This window comes from Anopheles bellator, chromosome 2 (assembly GCF_943735745.2).
Source record: "Anopheles bellator chromosome 2, idAnoBellAS_SP24_06.2, whole genome shotgun sequence".
NCBI classification, from domain to species: Eukaryota; Metazoa; Arthropoda; class Insecta; order Diptera; family Culicidae; genus Anopheles; species Anopheles bellator.
Window position 1 is genome coordinate 69590993 of NC_071286.1, and position 23670 is coordinate 69614662.

At 51.8% G+C, this 23670-nt stretch overlaps 1 protein-coding gene across 1 annotated transcript in view; it reads left to right on the forward strand.

Moving 5' to 3' along the window:
- LOC131210551 (neural-cadherin) overlaps positions 1 to 23670 on the forward strand; it is a 157744-nt gene that overhangs the window by 40445 nt on the left and 93629 nt on the right. The window contains exons 10-11 of the mRNA XM_058203811.1: positions 9593 to 9775; positions 12170 to 12359. Coding sequence (XP_058059794.1) covers positions 9593 to 9775; positions 12170 to 12359 — 373 coding nt within the window. The remainder of the gene's footprint in view (positions 1 to 9592; positions 9776 to 12169; positions 12360 to 23670) is intronic.

A 23670-nucleotide genomic window follows, 5' to 3' on the forward strand; every position in this document is an offset into this window, starting at 1 on the left:
AAAAAGTTACCACCGGGAAACCGTTTGTCGTGGCGTTTCTCGCGTTCCTGCACCCAAAGCACGACCGTTAAATCATGGCGACCATTAAAACTGTTTACAGGGTTTACGAAAATCTCTGCTCCGGATGCGCGTCCATGGAAGAAGTTGACTTTTGTTGTTCCTGCCGATTGCCGCGCGCGCTTTTCAGTTGGCCAAATCAGAAACTTTTGAGCACTCGCTTCCAACTTCTTTCGATCGCCGAGAATTGGACAAGTTTGGTCTCTCTCTTTCTGAGTGTGGCTGGCGATGATTTCGCTTCGAATCGGGCACAGAAAGATGGCGCGAGAATCGGTTCCATTCCGATCGTCTCCTTTGTGTGCCAGCAGCAAATCAATCTCGTTTGCCACCCGTTTACCGGTGCCAATCCGGATCCGGACACCGGGGAAGCGAAATTAAGTGTCCGTTCCGAGGTTCACTTCAAAGGAAATCGCAAATCCATTCCAAATATAAAGAACCGTAAAGTGGGAGCAGCCGACCCGGTGACAATCGATCTTGTATCAGCTGCAGCTCGGCGGGTGGAGTTTTTCGGCCAAAGTTTCCGAGGGCCACAGATATTGGCCCGCCGCTGCGTTATGAATGGAGCCGGCGCTCGGCGCACACCCAGAATAAAGCTCGTTATCACAACCCGGGGACGGGTTTTTGCAGCGTAGTTGGGTGGGTCCGGGCTGTGTTGGGCGGTTGCTCGTGGAAATAAAAGTTCCGCGCGATGCTCCCCCCGCGGTGATGGTCTGATCGCGGCACGAGGATGAAAAACGACGAGTCAAAAACTTTGAATTTGAATAAATTAACTTTTCACTCCGCGTACCACGCCCCGCGCTTCTCGCGCTGGCGCCCGCGGATCTCGGAAGGCTCGACGGCCGGAAAAGGCATTTTGAGAAGCGACGGAGCGTGAGGAGCGCGGTATGACATCGCACGCTTGTGTGCCGGGTGCTCCTCTCGCCGGGTTTTGATTCCATGTAACAGATTTCCGTTTTTCTCCCCGATGCCCACTCTCAACTGCAAAATTTAGGCCCCATTGTGTGCCGGCTCTAGCCTTTCCCCAGCCGAAAGGCCAAACGTTTTTCCGCTTCCATGTGGTGGGCGACTTGCGACGCATCCGGCGATGGCGGTTTTTTCGCGCGATGTGATGTTCCGGTTTTTTCAGCACACACAGTAAATCCGGCGCGCCCCGGGGTGTGGCCTCTGCTGAAGATGTTGTGAGCCGGCGCCTGGTGTGTGAGAGGCATATTTTTATGAAATGTGTGCACCAAATGAATCATTGGTAAACTTCGGGCCCCGAAGGATGAGGTTTGTTTGTTTGCTGGTTTGGCCGCACTATCGTGGCTGCCGAGTGAGTCGGGTGAAGGTTCGTGCCTAGATCAAATTTTCCTGATTTTCCCTCTCAATGCACACAGCGCGTGGTATCCTTCTCGTTTTTTTTTGGACCCAAGCTGATTGGAAGCTCCCCGGAAGTTCGGGCGCAGCGAGATAAGCACCCTTTGCAGCGACGACGGCCTGCCGGAAGTCGAAGTGAAGTGCACTTTGGTGAAGCGTGCGATCGTTTTCTTCGGCGAACTTGACGGGCAGTCCTCGTCCGTCGCTTATAGCATCCGGGTTTTCCGGGTGGCCAAAAGCGGGTCAACAAGGTAGGAAAAGTGGACACAGTTTTCTCTTTTCCGCCGCTCATAAACTAGATAGCGGTTTCCCGGTAATATTCCCACTTCTTTTTTTTTTGTTTATTTTTGGTACTTTTAAGGCCCCCCCCCGAAAAGCGTTGACCAACACTGTCTCGTGGTTTCCGCCGACGGCCATTGCCGTTTGTTGAAATGGAGGAGGGGTCTTTACCGCTAGAGTTGGCCGACGGGTGGCCGAATGTTTCGTGTCGAAAATTGAGTCCGTAGTGGTGAAGGTTTGGGCCACCCTTCGAAGGTCCTCAGATTGTCCTCGGTGAAGTTCGGCGCACTAGCCAGGGCACTTGGCGTCGATACTTCACCTTCCATACGGCGGGCAAGTCTTCTTCGGGCAAGTTCGACGGAAAACTCGACCAATGCTTTTCCCAATGGCTGGGGGCGATAGTTTCCCTCACCGGAACCAGGATCACCGGTACCAGGAACGGACGGCGCAGGAAAAGGGTTCAATTTCGTGTCGTAAAAAAGTCATTTTTCCCACTCGCCGGTTCCATTTTATTTCATTTCGGAACGAAATTCTTCAGCCAGAGTTGGCTGGCGGCTACACTCCGACGTGGCCGACGAAACGCGAACGGGGTAACCCGAAAAAACGAACGGGATAAACTTCTCCGATAAGGACGTGCTTAATTCGGGCAGCGCAGTTCGTCAGCGGCCACTCGTTTCGTGGGCGGCCGTTCCAAAGTGGAACCAAACCGAACCGGGCTGTGTGGACGCGAAGGGTTCTGCTTCCCATTTGCGTTCTTCGCCGACTTTTGCGGGATTTGTGTGGCGAAACTTTTAATTAGGGCTACAGATACGCCGGCCGGCCCCCGGTTTTTACGCCGAGCATATTTTACTTCGTACACCATCCAGACACTTGCGTTTTTACGGCTTCTGCCGCCACGGTTTTGCGCCATAAGTTCAGACATCAGTTTCTATTGGTCGATTACTGTTCGCTTTGTTGGAGGAACATCTGGTAGAGCCCGGTGTCGTCCAATGGCTCCGTTATCGTACCGTTTCGCGCATTTACAGGCCCCGCCGCGTGGCAGGTTAATGAGTTTGTTTTAATGACAAATTCATCGAGGTTTTGTTGCAACAATCCGCGCAAGATTGATTGTGTTTAGCTTATGATGGATACAATGGATACGGGTGCCATCATTCGTGGGCAGACTTTAATTAACGTCAAGCGAACAGCGGCAACATTATGCTCCGTTCGTTTGCAGTTGATAAAGAAAGCGGCAGCGCAGCCATACGGGTTAACGCGGGGTCACCGAAAGTTACAAATACATTGTGTGACTGGTCCAAAGATAAGCAAAGGCAACGCCCTTCATCTTGAACAGTGGCCATAGCACATGAGTTAATCAATCCACAAGCGGCCACGGACACAGGATTTTAGTTGGAAAATTGGAAAATTGTTCCGACAGGAAAATTGTTATCGGAGTGGCTTAAGTTTTCATGATGTAAAATAGGGACAAAACCGATCACTTTTTTGGAACCGCAGTTGAAGGCAGCCTGTTTCTGAAAGAACTTTTGTCCCTCACTGGCAAAGGCAATATCACCTGCCGGTGCGTGTGATGCCAAGATGCCAAATAAATTGATTATTAATTACGAAACTTTGACGCCATAAATATGTATGAACATTGAGTGTAATTTATTTTAATAATTTCGACACGCACTGCGGCGTGTTGCCTTAAGTTTCTCTCGGGCTTGGCGACACGAGGTTCGGCTTTAAAAGGGAACCACGGATGCACGTACGACGGCGAGGGGAGAAAACTTGCCTTCCCCGGGACCCGACGTAGGCGTCGGAACCGATCAGGCGTACGAAATTCTCCATCTCTAGCCTCGGCGAGCTGTAGAGGATCGTGTTTAGATTGTGTGGGGAGCAGCAACGCCTTGCTGGGAGGGAGGCCATTATTTCCGCTCTCTCCGGCGAGATGTCATTTTTATCCTGCTTCGTCCTTGGCGCCGCCACCACGCACAAGAAGCGAAGATTAATGTGGCATCAAATCCGGTAGCGATTGAACAAATCTTACGGGGACCCCTTAGTGGTCCTGTGGCCCCCCACGGACGAGGCTGCAAATTTATACGCCCGATGAAATGGGGAAATGAACGACGACGCGTGACGCGGACTTCGTTCCCTTGCGTGCTCTGCGTGCACGGGAAGCGTGTGTTTCTTCTTTTCGCTTGTCTCACGCTCGTGGAGATAAATTAAATAAAACGTTCCATTAATTTGGCGTGTACGCGACGGCCCAACCGCGCTGTGATTTAGTTTTGATTAGCAGCAAAATGGTGTGTACCGCTCCGTCGGGTCATCGTGGTGAGGGGGCCGTGCATATCCTCCCTTGCGCGCGACACCACCTGTTCGACATTTTTCGGTCCACGTCGCGGCCCAAAATCATCATGGGCCCATGGGCACCTTGGTGCGTTTTTTGTGTGGTGTAGAGCCTGGACCTTTTCGCTGAACGACGAAGGCGTAGTAAACGAAAATTAGAAACTTCCACGAGGCGCGCGAGGCATGACGGGGCTAGCCAACAACCACCATCGTCGCTCGGGGAGTAATTCAACGGAATTGATTTGTGGTTTTCCGTGAAAAGTTGCTCCATTAGCACAAAACAGTGCCTCCGAGCCGCTTGGGCGCTTCTCTTCGCGCGCCTGCCCTCTCTCTCTGTGGTTCCCACCGGCACCGGTTCCGTCGCCGGTTTTAAGGACAACGAAACTTTTCAACGGAGAGACGATGTCATTGAAATGTGTACCGCGCTCACATAAGCCCTGCTTGCCCAAGAAGAAGAAGCAGCTCAATGAAGGACATGTCGGTCCGGAGCATAAAAACCCTCCACACCACCGGGGGCGGCCACCACATATGGCCACACAAGGTGGGTGGTCGGGGACGAATGGTACGCGAAATAAAAACGTTATTTCTCATTGCCTCTGCCACATTGCCTTGAGGGAAGTGATGAAAACAAAGGTTGGGAGCCGCCGAGCGTGCGCAGCACCACATGCACATGTTGTTGACTGTTTCCGGGCCCCGCCAGTGTGTGGGAGATGGAAACCATGCGGGGATGGCCGACGACCATCGAGACAAACTATCGGGAGAGGCACCACGAAGCAGCAAAAGGCATCCTGTCGTCCGATGTCCTGTCGCTGTTGAGGCGAAACGGGAAACACATTGCAAATGATGATGAAGATGGCGTTTGTTTTTTTTCCTATCCCCAGCACAAAGCAGCATATTTAGTGAGCACTACTGCGTGAGGGTGAGCATGTTGGCGCCCACATTGAAACCCGGGCCGGGGTTTCAGGAGCTGTGTGGCTGGGAGTCATGTGGTTTCAAGTGAGATGAAAACCACCGTAGAACTATCAACTAACTTTCTTATTTTCGCTCCAATCATCGTGCGTTTTTCCAGGATATTTAATCCTTCCAATTCGGGGAGCGTCTTCATAAAGTCTCCACTTATAAACTTTGCGGTCCGTCGGGCGCAAATGGTTCGTTGGCGATATTTATAGCTGCACCGCGTCACTCGCGGGAAGGTTGATGAATGTCTCGCCGCCCTCCAAGGCGTGTGGGGAATAACGATTCATCAGCTTTAAAAATGTTAGCCCACGCAGAGCCTTCGCTCAGCGTGCTCAGAAGAGAACCGTCATCGGCTCCAGTCGCCGAGGCGATTGGGCCGCTGGTGGTAGTGATTCATTAGCCTGGCACTTGCTGCTCGCCAAGCGCAACAAGAGGCAAAACGTGCGCCCGTTGATGAATGGAGCAGCAAATTATGGCCACCTGGTGGGTGGTTGGGCTTCCTGGAGAGGACGCCTCATTGTTCCCACGATGGTCCCGAACCCGAAGCACACCATCGTTCGGGGTTCCTGCGACGGTGCGCGACGGTGATTATGATGACGAGAAGTGCTTTATCTTCCGATCAAAGCTAGACGGGTGAGCCGCAAAGTGCATGCTCTTCTCCCGCTGGGAAAACGAGGGGCGGTCCAGACCCAAGGCCGAAGTTCGCTTTGAAGAAAATGAGATCCCAGTGGGGCGCTCTTTTTTCTCCGGCTGTGACAAAGATCTGGCCGACCACCCGCCGCTGATGGTCGGCGTCTAGACGATGGGTTGGCGGGCGCACCGTCTAACGTCATTTTGGACCAGGACCAGGTCTACCGCCACGGATGCGGTCCCGTAACGTGTTACGTGTGAAGAGCGCTTATCCAGCGAAGGACACGTAATCAAAGGGCTAGTCAGACAACTTTGTTGGCAGCACGAAAGCAGTGTCGTGGGCGAAAAAAGGAAGAAGCAAGTGTCCCCCGGGACCACAGTCCGGTCAAGGGATCAAGGCAGCGAGCCAGGTAACGAATCCGGGAAATTAAGGCAAACCACAGATGATGGGGTGACTCTCGGACACGCTCATCAGCAGTGTCTCCAGCGGCTTCATTTGCTGCCATCGTTCCATCGTTCGAGCAACCAGCAACAGCAACAACAACAACAGTGGCCGCCGGTCGGTCGTCCTGGCTGGCCACTAGTTAGGCCTCTGGTAGTTGGATTCGCCAACAGTAGTCACGGTGACCGCTGGTGAAGCTACGTTCGCACCGCGCGGCTGACGATTTCTGGCCTGGAAGGATTAGTGGGAGCCACCGGAGTCGTCGTCGTCGGCACTTGCCAAGTGGATTACCGGGAACACGCACACCGCATAAACATGGGTCCGTGGATTCCGAGCGGCGACGCAGACGCATCGGCCGAACGCCGAGACCAGACCGGGAGCGCGCTCCACTAATGCAATCTAATAATAATCCATTGGATGCACTTTTGTCACGACTGCATGAGTCGGAAATTTGCATATAAATTACATTTTCATAAATTAATACGAAATCGGGACGACATAGATATCGCCGCCCACCGCCGGAAGCCGGTAATCTATTTATCTCCGCAGCCTTTGGCCGGAAAAGCGAGCGATCCGGAGTGAGAGATAGTGAGACCACGTGGATCGGGGTTTGGCTGTGAGTGAGATCCTGCTGTGCCCGGAAAGTGAGAGCACCCCACGGATGGCGGCAATGCTGTCCCGAAACCGAAAGGATTTTGCCATTGCAGCAAATCCTGTTGTGACCGTTCCTTAGCGCCTTGCGCCATGTGCGCCCAAACTTTGTTCCTTTGAAGCGCCCTTGGGAGAAAAAGTGTGTCCTTTTGTTGCAAACGGTTCAAACCCCGGCACGATCCGGTCGTGACATCTCTCTCTCTCTCGACCCGCGCGTAACAATAGAGAGAAAATTCTGAAATAAATTTCGTATGTTGCCGGCAAAAGTGTCACACCCGCGTTTGCCCGCCCAACCGTGTGGGGCTAATTGGGAACGTGTTCCAGGAGCACCGGCATCCCGGCATCTAATGAGGGCTTTCCCTGTGTCGATGGCATTTTTCTTTCGGCGCGGATCACACAATGTAACTGGCGACGGATAGAGTTACTAGCCCGTTACTAGCAGCTCAACTAGCTCGAGTCGGTCCAACACTATCGTATAATTTTGAAAAATAGAACTTTACCTTTGCTGGCCCTCCACAACCAAGTAACAGAAACGGATGAGCCGGTCGTTTTTATTTCACAGAAAATATTATCCTTAAATTGCGCGCCGCTTCTTGGCGGTGTGGATCCTCTCGCTAGCCAACTTACGGTGACGATAATGTTGTTATAAATGATTGGCCAGTTTGTTGTAACCGGGGGAAAAATGATATTTTATTATAATGAAGCACAAAATTATGCGATATGAACTTGAGCTCTGCCGCGGGGAACCGGAAGCGGCCATTGCGTAAGTCGCAGCTGGGAAAGTGTCTCCATCGGGCGAAGGATACTGACGACCGACCTTTTCTTGCTGCACACCCTCCGAAGAGCGCCGGCACGATCCGGCGACAGGTTGTGGGTGATAGATTATGCCACCGTCAGAACTGGGTCATCTGTGATTATGCAGCGCAGCATCGCTGCTGCCGCCCAGCAGCATAAGCGCGCAGCACTGGCGGCCGGCGAGATACGATCCCCGGCAGCGCCCGGAGTGTCCGCATTAGCACGGGGTGTGGATCGTCCATCACAGTTAGCGACGGCTTTCGATGGAATGTGCCATATTGTTGGCGACCGCGCGGAGTGAAATGAAATGTTAAATCATGTTAGATTCACGCTGATTGCTCCTCGCGCATAACTATGTCGCTTTCTGTCCATCGTCTGAAGAGCGGGGAGTGGAATCGGTCCTTCAACGCGTGGTACAGGTCACAATTTACCGGAACCGGGACCGGTAATTACGATTACGCAAATTGAACTTTTGATACAAAGTGGCCAGCGGATGGCGGAGCTGACGCAAAAATTCCTTTCAATCTTCCGTCTCGTGGTTTCTGTTTCCAGAGTAATCCGATTCGACTCCATTTTACGAATCTCGACGCTCTCGGATGACCGGCAGCGAGAGAGAGGGAGAAAGTGTAAGGGGAAGCGCATAAATAAAGGGATTAACATGATTGATATAAACTGTTTGTCGTTTGAAAGCGACACCACGACGAGCGAGTCGCACTTAGCCGAGTGTCCTTTTCGCTGGATTCCCCAACTATCCCGCTTGGACCAAGAAATGATACCCACTCACCATTACGGGGCCCGGTTTTTTTTTCCTACTGCTATCGGCACAATGTAACGTGCTGCTGTCCATTACGCTCGAAATTAAAAGCTTCAAACACAGTTTGATAGCAGTTTTAATAGGATCAAATTGTTTCGGAACCGTGAAATCTCGTCGCGTGACGGTGGTAGTGATTGCGAAAGTTTTGACGACCGTGTGGGAAGGATGTCGGCGCACACACCCTCACACTCGCGTGCCGGTGAACCTTCTTTATGGGGGACCGGTTTCGTCATAAAAGCGCAAAAATCAGTTGCAAAACTTTTGATAACATATTTATGGCCGATCTGCTGATACCGCCTGGTGTGGGACTGGGGGACTCCCGGCTGTTCTCCGACTTTGTTTCCTTTTCGGTCTGCAGACATTCTTTCGGCACGGCGTTGTGCTGCTCCTTTCTTGGAAGAAACAGAGTCTCTCCGTAGACGAAAGGATCGATTTTCGGGTGTTCCTCCCCGTGGCGGCGTGGGAACAAAGTCTGCTACTGCATCAATCTTGATTAAAAGCTCATTTCTCCCGGCCAAATGTAACATTAAAGTCCCGCTCGGAACCGAAACGGATATCATTATGCACACACATGCACGCGCGCGTGTGCATAAAATGGGCGACGGTGAGGTCCATAAAAGTTACTGCACGCCATGCTGTGGGACGCCTTTTACGATCGCCGATGACGAACGTGTGAGCCCCCCACGCCGAGCCTGGCCGCGCCGTTTCCTGATGCCTTCCGTGAGTCCACGGAATCCGAATGACAACGATTATGAGCGAGGATTTGTTATTCGTGGCGCGCACCTCCGGCGAAGCGGCGTGTGGACCGAAAGCCAGTTTGCATACCAACCAACCACCCGTTCCGTAAGGACCTGCCGAGCGAGCGCAGAACAAAGAATCCCCACCATGGCCACGGGCCTTGCGTTTGTGTAAAATTTAAAATTTATGTCAAACAAATTAGTGCTCATTTCGCCTTTTTGCTCTCCGCCATTTTGTGTTTCGACTGGCGGCGGGCGCCTTTGTGACTGATGGTGACGTTTTCCTCATCGTTTACATTTTTTTATTCACCTTTCTCTTTCCCTCTATCTCTCTCTATTTTGCATGTGACTGGCTACGAAAAATAAACGAAAATCAAAACCGGCCCCATACAAACATCGGCGGACCCGAACGATGCTAACAATCAACATTTACCAACGTCCTCCTCCTGGTCGTCGTCATCGCGCGTGTGGCCGCCGGTTGCACAATGGAATTGTCCCGTACACATCCCGGCACCGAAATAAAAAAACCTTCGTCCTGGCGACCCACAGAACAACGGTGCCCAGCAGCTTGCATCGGAAGCGACTGTTTACATACAATTAGAGGATGTAAACGACGAAATACCGCTGTTTACCGAACGTGAACAGGAAACCGTGCTGGAAGGCGAACCGATCGGGACGAAAGTGACACAAGTGAATGCAATCGATAAGGACGGTACCTTCCCGAACAATCAGGTGAGTGGGGAACCCGGGAAATGCAACCGATCGGCGGAGGCTACTAACGGAAAACTGGGCGCGCACTGGGGCTTCCTTTGCGATCGAACAACGGCGGAAGGAACATTTAGTTTAGGATCACGTCCCAGCGATCGATTGCGCACGGGGTCCACTTCAGAAGGAGGCACTAGTTTCGTTAGTTCACTCGGTTAGCAGCTGCTCGAAAGCTAGAAACGGCTCGCGTTGGCGAAACAAAAAGATAGCAAACAGGAGATCGGTAACCAATATAAAGGAAAATTTATTCCTCCCTTTACTGCGAGAGATGTGTGGCCAGATTTGGTCACAGATTTAGCCACACTCGCAGACACGTATCGCCAAAACAATTGGTCGCGCTACGAATGCCGAAGAAGTAAAATCCCTTGACTTCCGGGGATTCCGGGGTGACATTTTGCGGTCTCCAAGATACCGTTCCAGTTGGAGGGCCACTGGAGATGATCTCGTCTTGCCGCTGATATCGCGGGTTTGAAAGCAAATAACTTTCTATTTGATTATTTAATCTCAAATTCCAAATCCGCCGCCGGCCGATGACTGTCGTCGCGTTCCCAGAATCGGCGCTCGGTTTACACACGCATCCAGAAGAAGGATCCAGGAGGGTTTTGGGAAGTGGATTTGTCTCGGATTTTGTCCCATGCTTCGCAGAATCCGGATGTTTCCGGAAGAGAAGGGCGCATCGCGTGGCGCGACAGTGACGGGTTCGAAGACCGCCTCCGTCGGCCGTGATCGCAAGGCGTCTGCGTTTATGAGGCTGTGTGAAGGGCTTTAGCCGACAGTTCATTGGCTCCTGCATCCCCCAGCACTGCTCTTCGTCGCCAACTGGACACTCCAGGGCACGGTCCACTGGTGATCCGTTGGCAAGTTGGTTGGTGTTTCGGTAGTTTCGCTTTTTTCCATTTCACCGGTCATTTACTCGTTTTGGATTTTGTCGGCCGGTGGGGATTATGAAATATTCATTTTCTTTCGGACCTCTTTCCGGTTCTTTGGCCCCAGGGGCCGAAAGGATATTTCCCGTGCCTTCCTACGCGGGTTCGGTGGGTGAAGAAGAGGATTCTACGAACCACGTCCACCCGGGCATTGGGTGGCGTTTCCGGATCATGCTAAATGAGTGAGTGAGGACGCATGTGAAGACGCCGAGTTAACTACCCAACTGATGAGGTCTTGCTTTGGGGGGTCCGAGACCCAAATGAGGCAAGGTGTGGGACATCCGGCGAGGTAGAAGCAGGTAGGAAGAAGCTCCAAGTGTCCAATAGGTTTACGTAATATGAGCCAAAGTTCTCACAGATCAACATGCATTTCACGTCATTCCGTAAATAGTTACAGGCTGAGCCCTGAGTTGCCATCGAGAATATTTAATAATCACTCCTGATGGTGGGTAGCCTGAATGCAAGAGGAAAAGATCCCTCGAAGATACGTCGGTGTGAGGATACTACTGTGGCCAAACAATATCGGAAATTCGTTTGTAACCCGAAAATTCTTTCTCTACAGCTCAATTATTCTTTCTTCCACGCCAGCATGATCGAAGAAAATTGGTTCCCGTTATTTTTTAGCCATAGTAGTATCTTCTTCTGACTCATTCGGTTCGATTTTGCTCGCCCGTTTGGTTTGCCAACGATAGTTTAATCGGTTCCCGAACGGACCAATTACTCCCGTCAGGGTCACCGATGGTCTGAGCTCATGTTGGGTCAAACACTTTGCCTCTGGCCAGCAGAGAGTTGGTTTCAATCTTTACAAATCTCCGTGGTTTGTGGTAAACGTAGGTCCGTCCCGTTAATGCACATGAACCGCAGTAAGGTCCTGTTCTCCGACCGTACGCTAGGAGCGATGCTGATGCGCGTGTAGCGGTGATCCTTTATCGTCGAAAAGCGATGATGGTCCTCCCGGGAGCGAGCAAAAAGGATTCAATTAAAAAAGGGTTCGATATTTCTAATTAGAATGGAGCCGAAAAGTTACCCACCGGGTTCGGTTCGTTTCTGCTCCGGGCCCTCGTGCGCCGTGAACTTGTGGGACGCGTTGTGGAAGCAAATGTGCCTCCGGTGGGGATTTGGTTATGTGGGGTTTAATTCAATGGCCGACGTTTTTCAAACTTATTTTTTGGGATGTTTCGTCCGCTTTTGCCGTCCGATTCGCCCGCGCTACATTGAGCATTCTGCTGTATGGAATTACACGCGAAAAAAATAGAAACGCTACGGCTCTACCGAGGTTGCTTCCTGTCGTGTTCGGTTTGCTCATGCCAACTGCCAACCCCTAGCGCCATCGTGTGTGCATACCGTGAGCCGGAATGGTGCAACATAACGATTAACTCACTAATTGCTTCGTGTATTCTGCCTCGCTCTCCCCTTGCCGGTGCCTTAATTACAGGTGTACTACTATATCGTCGATTCGCCGCGGAACGAGGGCAAGGATTTCTTCGAAATCAACCTGCAGAGCGGCGAGATATTCACGAAAGTGGTGTTCGATCGCGAAAAGCAGGGCGCGTACGCTCTGGAAGTCGAAGCACGTGACGGTGCTCCATCCGCCCGGCCTAACAGCAATCAGCAGCCCAATTCAGGTGAGTCAAAGATGATGGTTTTCGGCCGTTAGTACTTTTCACTTTTTCGGGCCGTTGGCTTTCCGCGCCGGGAGAGCTTGCCCGGGGGATTATTAGGAATCGGGCGCGCGAAACTGGAAAAAAAAATCTGCCAATCAATATTTTTCTTTTTCGGTGCTCCTTTTTATTGCCCCCAAGTGTTATGGTTATGGCGCGGAAATTTTCGCACGCACAACAGCCCGCTGCCGGCGGCGGCGTAGGGTTGGGCCAGTTTTCATCATCATAAGCATCACGTTTACGGCATCCGAAATGGCATCGAATTTAGACACGCACTCACGACAGCTCGTCTTGAAATTCTTCACACTTTTCGGATTGTTGGGGTCCACTCGCGAGGCCGAACGAAATCCTTCCGATTGCCATTCGGGAAAGGGCCAGAAAATGGGGAAAAAGGGGATCCCCGCCAACAGCACACCGAAAGTGAATGTCGCGGAAAACGGGGAAAAGCAATTAACGATCCCTTTTTAATATTCATTACTTGTAAATTAATAACTTGGCCGATCGGAGGTGCGGCCACCGGGGGTGGCAAAGAGCCGCGCCCCAGGTGCTCTTCGAGGTCCCAGGGTTCAGGGCAGCAGATCTTGTGTCTCTGTTTATTGGGTTGGTTTGTTGATGGTCGTCGGTCTTTGTTGGCAACGCGCGAGCAACAGTTGCCGAAATAAAAATCAAAATGGTGGAAAATAGGAAGCCACGGGTTGTCCACGCGCCTGTTTTCCACCCGGGGGGCTCCCGACAAAAGAAAGGAAAAAGGAAATGACATGCTCGCCTGGTTCTGAAAGAGTTTCGGCCGCTACGTGCCAATGAAGGATGCCGAAAATGGGTCCATTTTTCTGCTCCGATGCTCTCCTAGCCAACGGAGACCGATTGTGCCCCGCGCAGCCGGCTTATCCTCCGCGTGTTCAATGTGGCCCCGGAGCCAAACCCTGAGCCTGGGTCCGAGGCGATAGCCCACCCGGATGCCGCTTCGTGGAAGAAAACTGCCGAAACGGGGATACTTTTGGAAAAGTGTGTGTTCTTTTTTTTCTACGCCCTGTAATTACTCCTTTTATTGGGGGCCATTTTGTTAAATTCTTTTCGCCAAAAGTTGCTGAAGCTGTGCGTTTTCCTTCGCAAGGAGATGCAAATTTGTTTCGGGAAGGTAAATGTTGCTGGCTTGAACCGATCATGCTCACAGTTTTATGGCGCAAAAGTTTCTAGTTCACCTGACGCAAAAAATGCCCTAGAGTTGCGTTTCTCAAGAATCAGCCATTGGGAGTTGGAAGAAACTTTACTGCCACGAATCAGTCGAAGCGTGAAAGTGTTGCCACTCACATTAACTATGCTGTGAAGGGAAGCAACCAACGAGTTTCTTTTAAATCCGCTTATAACTGATAGCTTTCCGACACAAAAAGGGAAAACTCCTGATCGTATTGATACTCTTAATCCCTGTGGCTAGAAGAGCTTCACATCGATTATGTATGGTTCTGCATGCAGACCGAATGAAGCTGTAAAGCATCGCCATCGAACGAGATAAAGTGGAGCAGACCACAGTTCCAGCATACGGTGCTTCATCCGGTGTTGAAGTATTTGCCATCACCTAGAAAGGTAAATTACCAGCTGGTTATTTCGTCAAGCCAAAAAGTAGCTCTCTGTGTGCTCACGGCAACCACACTACCTTTCGGTGCACACATGTTGAACCCAATTTGGGATGTTAAATCCTGGATCCTACTTCCTGGAATTCTGCCTTGAAAAATTAAAAGCTGTGTGGAATAACGGCCACAGGGTGGTCGTTAGAGTACCCGTACCTATGAAGGTTCGATCGGGGTCCCATCGTAAAAGCCGGGCGAGGCTAATCCCGTGCACGATGGTGGAGTGCCTTACAAATGGAGCGTACAAATGTGTTATGAGCATCCAATAAGTTTAAAAACAAAACCAAAAAAGTCGGCAAACTCGTTGCGCTGTCTGTGCTAGCCTAGTGACCGAGTGGAGCTGATCAAGGTATTTGGCAGTAAGCTACGGCACGGGCCTGACCCCACCCGGGGTCGTGATTGCCGTACTCTCTGCACACTGGACGGTTGTTTCGGGCTTTAATTTAATTCAAAACTTTCATGCACAAGCTCTGTCGGGTCTCGGTATGTTGGACCTGCAGAAGAGAGTCTTGGAACGGCGCCCAAAGGCGGCCTCTTTGACGAGGGGCTTATGGATGCCGCCCTCCCGGGCCATGTCCGAGTTTATGCTCGACTGAAAACATAAGGTTTGAACCGGGCAAATCTAACTCCTGCATACATGCAGACAGTGCTCCCATCTCATCGGCCAGACTCCTTTCAGAGTCGAACGCGCTGTGAACATACACGGGGACGGTCTCAGAAAATGAAAGAGAGTGTATGTGTGGCAGGGAGCAAAGGATGATAATGTCTGACATGTTTATTACTATCATTCGGCACGCTGGTGAGAAGGAGCTAGAGAGGGTCAGCGCTTTCGAGTGTTTGCTTTATTCATAAATGGCCGATCTGGTCCAAAGCGGGCCGGTCGTTAATTCGAGGGCAAAGTTACGAGAGCAAATGCAACGCAACCCGAGAGACGGCGTGAAAGGGTCAGGACTCTGGTTCTCTTTCGCTCGGAACCAAGGCCTATCGTTTTATTCGAGAATTAGTTGATTGGCCAACGAGAGGCCAGATCGCCCAGCACGCGTCCTTCTGGGTGCGTTTATGTGAACCCGATGCAACCGACCTACCGATGTCTTGTGCAGTGCGAAAGATATCGCACTTGCATCGTCGTCCTGTGATGTGTTGGCGGAGTCATAGGCCCAAAGGCTAGCCATCCCCCGGACCTTTGCCGGCTCATTTTCTAAGGCTCATTGGCCGGACACCATTCTACGAACGAGCGTATATGCCCCCGGAGCACCTTAAGAAAGGTCGTTCCGAGCTGGTTAGCAGTCCCAGCGTAGTGGCTGGTCGACACGCCGTACGTAAGACTCAAAAATGCAGTTATTTCCATTTCCACCCACTGGCGCAGAACACACAAAAGTCCCCATCCCACGTCCTTCCAAAGCAGCCACTGGACATAGAAAAGGATGAAAATACGAACGAGCACACCGGCGAGGGCTTGACCTGCGAGGCTTTCGTTTTTTTGTTGCTGCTCGGTGTTTCAATTCCATTTTGCAAGTTTTGGCAAAATCTCGAAAACCCCCGGAACAAAACGTGGTGAGGTCACATTTTGTATTTATTCTAACTTTATGTGAAATAATAAAACTTTTCAACCGCACACAGACGCATACGGTGGGACATGTTTGTCGTAAAATGAAACAGAGGCAAGGGTTTGTGCGGATTTGCATTGAGCACATTTTATGGGCACACTCTCGGAAGGGAAGTGGGTTCTCGGTGGGATAGGACAAAGTTTTGCACCACCGAACCGGACCTCAGCCGAATCAAATTGGAACGCCGTCGATCGTGTCGACCGGCACAGGAAGGACGAAAGCCCTCGGCGGCGACCTCCGGTCGGCCATCTAGCGTGTGGCGTGTCCGGGTGCATAAATTATTATGATTAGGATTTTGAGGTTGGTTTTTATTTGCGCTGAGCCGTCACCACACCGTCGTCGTGTCATGTCAAAGCTCCTCTCGCTCTCCCCCGTTTCGCCACTCCTTTTGTGACAGACCAGTGACGACCTCTGGGGCCCCGGTCTGTTTGGTTGTGGACAGATTTCAATTTTTGCCAAAAATAAATCAATTGCTCGCGTGGGTCCGGACATGGTTCCCGATGATTCGGGTGATGAATTTTACTCATTTATGCGCTCGTCCCGGTGCGGCGTTGCACCAGTCGTTGATGCACAGCCAAAGTTGAATAGTTTTTGGAGCCGGGCGGGGGCCTGGTTGTGTGATGACCAAAGCGGATTAGGCGGCACGCGGTTCCTGGTTCACGGAATCAGCACTCCCGGGTCCCTCCGGTCATCGGTGGTTTCATTTGGTGGCGATTTATTAGTTAATTAATTTTATTACACCGACACCGCGTGGGAACTTCACACGACAAACAGCAACCGGTCGACAGATGATGGCCGGCAAAAGGGGTTATGATTGCCAATTCGAGTAGTGTGACAGCTTTTCGGCGGTGCTTTGTGTTCGGTGTAACGTGAGTCCCGTCGCAAATGTTGTTTAGCACGACCAACAAGATGAAAAAGCCCGTGCAGTGCTTGACGAATCGGTTACAGTTACTTCCAAACATGTTACAGAAATTTATACGCGGCCATTAGTTGGAGGGTCATTTTTGCGAAAGCTCGCCTGACACATTTTAATTTCGAACCTGATCCTCCCGTCGTGCACGGGAAAATCCCCTTCTTTGTTCTGGAAGATGTCATAGCAGGAGCCGGTCCACTTGGACCGGAAGTGGTTGAGATACGGTTCGTTCGATGCCGTGCTTCGGGCTCTTCACCTGCATTTGCCCGCGTGACAGTTAATTATGTTGTGCAGCTGGCGTAAATAGATGAACATTTTAGATGGCCATTTGGTGGTTTGATGGCCCCCACTCGGGCAGACTCCGTCTTCCGTGTGTTTCTTTCCTTCATATTTCATCCTTTTCCATTTCTTCGTTAAGTGCGGTAGCGTGTCTTGTGTTCGCTGGAACCATCTTCTCCGCTGTCCGAGTGGCGGGCTGGTCCTTACGTGCCCCACCGTGGTTGATTGGGTTTGGCGTCTCTCACCCGAAGGACACTCTTGGGGCGAAACTCCATCAAAAGATGCCGTGGCCGTAGTGTTTCGCTCGGTGTGCGCGCCACCTCAAGGAACGCATTCTTCACCGGAAGTGACGTACTCATCGGCGGCAACGGGCACAAATTGCACACTGCACTCTGCACCTCTTTCCCAGGTGTGTTCGAACGTGTGGCGCTTCTCTCGTCGGCCACTCAGAGCGCTCGGAGACCGGAACTTCGCTCCCCTCTAATCAGTTCACGGCGGGGATATGCTATCCGTAGGCGAGGCGAGAAAAATAACTTTCCCCCCCCCTGTTCGGAAGTTCCGCCGGAGCTCGCCAGAACAGACACAGCCCGGGCCACTGAAGCCGGAAAATAAATTTACATTTATATTAAAAACAAATATCTGTCGTGTTGTTTCGTGTCTGGGACACGCAGCTGGGGTTTTTAATGCTACGCCACCGCCGACGCTGGGTCCGTTTCCGCCCCAGGAAGCGCCCCCGTAGCGTGAGACAGAGTGGAAAAGTGATGATTTCTATTCCGTTTGTTTGCAGCCGTGTTTCGCTAGTTTGCCGCAATCATTACCTCTTTTCCCGGGCAAGGAAGCACCGCACAGCACAGTGTGCTTTCCTGCCCCGTGCTCGCGGAACACCGATAAGGCTGTGACTTCCTGGTGTTCGCAGGAAGTGACGTGACTCCGTGGTCGGTGCTTCCCTTGATGGGGCTTTCGTGTCGACCGGGAATGGTTCGGAAGAAGAACCGACCGAAGTAAACCACTACCCAGACTTGCTGGTGGCTGGCCTTGCACTATAAAGGACCTTGAGGGAAGCAGCATAACTCACGAAATGCAACGGCATGCCTGTGGCTCGCGCAGCGCAGCACGCGCCGCATAAGGAAGGCGTTCATTATCTTAATTATTATTTGTACCATTATTGCACCTCGATTCGAGGCACGAACGTCGCCCGCCCTGGCTTTAAAGCGGGCGCCGATCGAGTTCACAGGAAACAGTAAAAATAGACCAAAAACAAGAACTTTCAACACCACTTTCTGAAGCTGCGTCACAAGCTCGTCACAATATGGCCTGTGTTGGACTCTTCAGCAAATCAAATTTTCTGCGCCATCCGCAAGTCCCACTGACGAGGAAAACACGTCGTGCGTGCGTGTCCGTCTTCGGCCGGTTGTCGACATTCCAGGAATCCTGGGGCTCTATCGATTGTCGAGCCCATTCTCTGGCGGTGTGGCGGTTTTCGGTCACTTTTCTCCAAAGGTAATTGAATTTTGTGTCCGCGATTGCTGCACGCCGCTGTCCGTAACGGAAGGCCCCGCGGCTTGCAGGATACCGGGGCAAATCGGATAATGAATTTGATGGACAACACAACACGGGCTTTCTTCGGCGTGGACCCATTCCGCGTGTAATGGGCGGCTGACATTTCTATCCCCTTAAGCGGCGACGGAATGCGGCTAACCGCAGCCCGACCAGTTTGCAGTTCCTAGAAAACGTTGAATTAAATTAAGGCTTTTTTGTGGGCCGTTTCCTTCACAATCGGTGGGCGTGCTTCACTTTGGCGACCATTTTGATTGCCGTGACCCACCTGGTTTGGAGTGGATTCCCCATCTTCGGTTTATTTTCATTACAAATTACCGTGCACTGGCTTGCGTTTGGTGAACATTAACCGAGTCCCTGAGGGCTTTACGATAAAAATCCTTATAAATTCTGACATTTGTAACGCTACCGATGGCGCTGGTGGCTGGCGAAAAACGCATCGAAAATCCCGCGACATGTAGCGAAGGAAATTGATCATGAATATTGAACATGCTTTCAATGCAATCTTTTCCTTCTTGGCCAAACGAAAGCCTTCGGGTGGGGTAGATAAAATCGAGAACCAGTGTTGGCAGAGCCCCATGTCGATCATGTCCAATTGCGCAATGCCGACGAGGAGAAAGTGGTCTTGCGACTGCCGGGCAAGCCATGATGGTGGTACCAAATGCGGCCCTCGTGTGCCGAAACTTTTTCCACTGATCACACTCGGCAAGAAAATGCATTTTAGCAGCAAGTTGTGTAAGACAATGTCGTGAACGCGCGCCCTGTCGGTTACGCCGTGGGTCCTTTACGGCGGGTGCATCTGCAAGAAATTCCAAGTCCTCCTCTGCTTTCTCGGAGTGTGCAACGAAGAAGCGAAGCGAGCATTCCAACCTCGGGGTGGAATCGACTGAAGTAAAAAGAAAACCTTTCGTTGAAGAGTTGTTGAATCGCCAAGTTGAGTTCGAGGCCACAGTTTGCCCGAAACGAACTGAATCCAAATTCAATTTGCGTCCTGATATTTCCGTTACCAAGATGCTCGCCATTGACGTCCTTATGGGCGGCCCAGGTCCTTCCCGTGCCTTGGACGTACAGTACGGGGGCTTCTTTTTTCTCTCTGGCGGACAAAGGATTTATTGGTCCACTGGATGTTCCCACGTGTTCTCGTAGTAGCAGCACCACCACGGATCGTGGGATGAACTGGGGAAATCCGTCTCAACTCGGAAACGTTTTTATTTCGTCTCAGTTTTATGTGGTGTCAGGAGAGGTTTGGCCTGGCCCCGGCGGTAAACCGGTTCGCAGCTAGTAAAAATCCCGGATTTTCGGTCACCTCCGATCCCGGGCCGGGCACATGTGGTGGGTAGCCGTTCACGAGCTTCACTTTGGATTACGACTTTCTTACGAGTCGGCCTTTCGGTGCCGTGCCGACAACGCCATTCAATAAAAAGCCGAAAGACACATCAGTGAAGAAAGAGAGACAAAAACCCACTGGACACACAATGCCGCCGTAGCTCCATCGTTGCACCCTCAGCCTTAACTGCTTCTGTCACTTTAGGCTCCGCCGAACCAAGGCTGAACCGCGCTCTGACGTAAACCTGCACCCACCGCCGTTCCGGAGTTAAACTCCCGGCAAGTTATCACTTCCTTCCAGCGGCAAACGGTTTCGACAGTTCCGAGTCCCTCCCGTCCGGTGGCCGTCGTTTCGTTCTCGCCTCGTCCCGGACCAAAGTCCCCTTTCGGCGCGATGCATGCAAAACATGCAAATCCGAAATCCCTCCGCTCGGAGGCGACAGGGCACGCATCCTGGGCACCGGATGAGAGGACATACGGTTCTTCGTCCCATACATTCGGTTTGCTGCTGCGCTGAGTCAATTCTTCACCCCGTGTCCCCGGGTTTCGTGTGTGATACAGGACCTGGCAGTACGGCAGCAGGACATGCTTTTTGGATTAGGGATAATAAAATAAATGGATCTGATCGGCACAAGAATCCGGGCTGTGGGGGCCTCTGGCCCCTCAGAACTCTTAGCACTCTGTGTCTCTTACAAACATTCCACACGAAACACGACGTTCGCCCAACCATCACTCATCCACATTCAAACAGGTCCGCCGGACGGACGGACGGGATGTGACCACCGGTGTATTTGCGGTGTTTTTTCGTTTTGTTTGGCCCCAGCATTCCGACATACCCGGCCGAGGCCGGTGCGCCCAGTGGGAGGTTTTGAAAAAGAATTTAATTTTACTTCACCTGGGCTTGGCTTCTATCGCATTTTTGGATGCGTGCGTGCGGATGTGTCTGGCGTCCCTTTTTTTGTTTTTCGATTTCCCATCGGAAGCTAAATTCCCTTGGCGAACATAATTTGACGCTAAAAGCTTGACCGGCGCCCGGTAAAACGACGAGTGACAGTTCGTGACCCGGGGAGGGGCAGGGAATCGAATTATCGGGCCAGTTCTGTTTGCCACACGTGCTCTCGAATGAGCCCGCACACGCCGCCGAAGCCGACTGGCTGTGCGAAGGTTAAGGACGATGGACGGTCGCGTCGGAGGTCGGATGCCTGTCGCTCACCGGGCGTGTTGAGATGTGGGGTCCAAGTGAACTAATAACCGGGTCCAACCTTTTTCTCTTTCATGCCGGCAATGAAATATGCCACGTCAAACGGTTTGTTTTATTGGATGGATTGAAGAACGGCCTTACGTCCTTAGTTTTTTTTTTTCTACCGGCGACCACCACCGGACAAGGTTTTTCAATCCAATAAACTTCGTTAGAAAATGTCCGTTTTGGTTTTGGGCAAACCCGAGGTGAAACGCAATATCTTCTTTTTTATCTGGCAGTTGGGCATGCCGGCGAGTGGTGGTCTTGGGCTGCCGAAAGGATATCTCTCGCCGGGTCGGGATTGAGCCACTCTAGCTTAGCAGGTTCGCCATCTGAAACGGAGCCTATCACATCCCGTCCGTTCTTCTGGACGGCCTAAGGAGACTTTGTGGAGACTCATGACATGGCCAGCCCACCGGAGTCTGGAGAGGCGTATACGTTGCACGAGGTAGAGACAGGACTATTTAAATCGAATGGACAGGACTATTTAAATCGAAGCGCAGTTTACAGAAATGTACGAAAAGAACGGGAGTTTAAATTACTGTTCGACCCCCGACCTCTTGATTACTGAAAGTACTGCGCGCCAATCAGTGTATCATTTCCCGAATAATCCCACCACGTTCTGTTGCACTAGGCTCGCATTATCGGATGATTAAATGCTGATGACGACGAATTGGTTCCATTTTATTTCCCACCATCATTTACTCCTCTCGTACACTGCGTCAATGTTGCATCGACCCGCCCGGAATGGCAAACATTTGCTTGCTCATCAACCACCTCACAAACATGCACACACGTCACTCCGGGAATCGCTTTTCCATTTGACAGAATAAATTGTCCCGTCGGCCCCGGGAAGGCACCGGCCGTCATCTGCCGTTTCCTGCATCACTGTCCCGTGCCGAAGGTGGTATGAAAGTGGGCCACACTTGGTGGCCCGTTGTCGTCCTGGACAGAGGCTGGGTAGCGCGAGCCGATTATCGCCAGCCGATTTTACATTTTTATCATCTGCTCCCCACTCTGACAGCATCATCCATGACATTATCATCATCCGCCGCATCGCCATCGCTCGTCAATTGTGTCACCAATTGCTTCGCCATCAGCGAATGCGTGGGGCGTGAGCCAAATGTAGTCATAACGGAAGAAACGAACCCCCGGATCGCCGGATGGAGGCGCCTGGTGGCGCTCATGATTTTCCCCCGAAACCGATCACGACGGCGAACGTCGGTGGCAATCCTGTGGCCGAAGAGCGACCAAACGGGACTTTTATTTGCCTCCGGTGCCGCAGTTTCATTTTTGTATGTTTATGATTGAATTAAATCGCAAACGGCCCCCGGGCGAGGGTACGGGAAATGGCTGACGGAGACGATTTTACGGTTCTTCCCGATGGCCGTAGCATCGAAGGGAAATTCGGGTGACAGTTACCACCCTGCCGCACGGCCGCCTGGGGAAGGTGTAAAGTGATACCGTTTTAATGGTGCGATAGTCGACTTAAGGCCGGCTATTGCTTTATCTCGCCACCGGAAGCTGTTGTTGTCGGTTTTATTGTTTCGTCTTCGCTCTCCCCACACCGGGTGAGGCCAGGTTTACCGAGTGGAATGAAGTGCTCCGTGTTACGAAGTGTGGGTGCCTTTTTTGTGGTCTAACATTTTAACTTCGACCATCAAACGGCGGAACGGCACGGTAGCAAACTCTGCTATCAACTGTGAAAATTGTTTCCATCGTACTCACGATTCGCTACCTCTCTCCCTTTTTCTCCCACTCTCGCTCTCTCTCTCTCTCGACAATCGTGGTTATTTGCTGTATATTTGTGTTTTGCCATTTCCGGCTCCGGTGGCTGGGAATCTCATTTGCCCAGTCCGTGCCGGTTCCGGTGTCGGAATGACATGATCTGATTAGAATCTCACACCAGCCGCGGTGCATCCTGCGAAGACGGACGATGATGGCGCAGCGGCGGGATGTGGCGCTGGGACTGGCTCGTTGATGTACGTTTATGGCCCACCGGTGGAGATAAATCCCCGCCCAGAGACTCGCTGTGCCGTGCCCCAGCAAAGATAAGCTGCTTTACTGCGGAAGCGTGTGGGAAAATTTATTCGAAACAGAGCGGGACAGACGGGCATGCAGTTGGGTGGCCAGCCCGGGCTCTTCCGGCCAGGCTCGGGTGATAAGTCTCGTGATATGGTAATGGCATCACTCATTTCCGAAACTCGACGCGACAACGGAGATCAGTTCGCGGGGCCGATTAGAGTGAATTGGTTTTGGGCCATTTTAATTGCAAAATCGTGGCCGCACGGTGACCGGTTGAATTATGGTCCACAATTGATTTACCAGAGCCCCCGCCTCCGCCCAAAAGTTACAGGGCCCTTCAGATGATTCGCATTCCGGTTGACGAACTCTCGCTCGGACCGCATATTTCGCAGTCCAGTGGGCAGAGGTAAAGAATTGCACCGAAAGCGGGCCCGGTTCCGACAATCACGGGAAACTTTGCCAGCTGTTGAAATCCCGGAAAGCGGTTCGATTTGGGTGAGTGGGGAAGCGGGGTTTTTTTTTTTGCTGGAGACAACTCATTTATTTATGCTTGCCTGGCCTGGCGCTGCAGAAAAGCTCAGCCGGAACGACTTCTCCACGCTAAACCAATTATGCCGCTCACGAAGAGGATGGCAATCCGATTTCTTCCAACCGGAACTAACGATGCTCTAGGAAGGGAGTGGTGAGCAGCGGGGACACC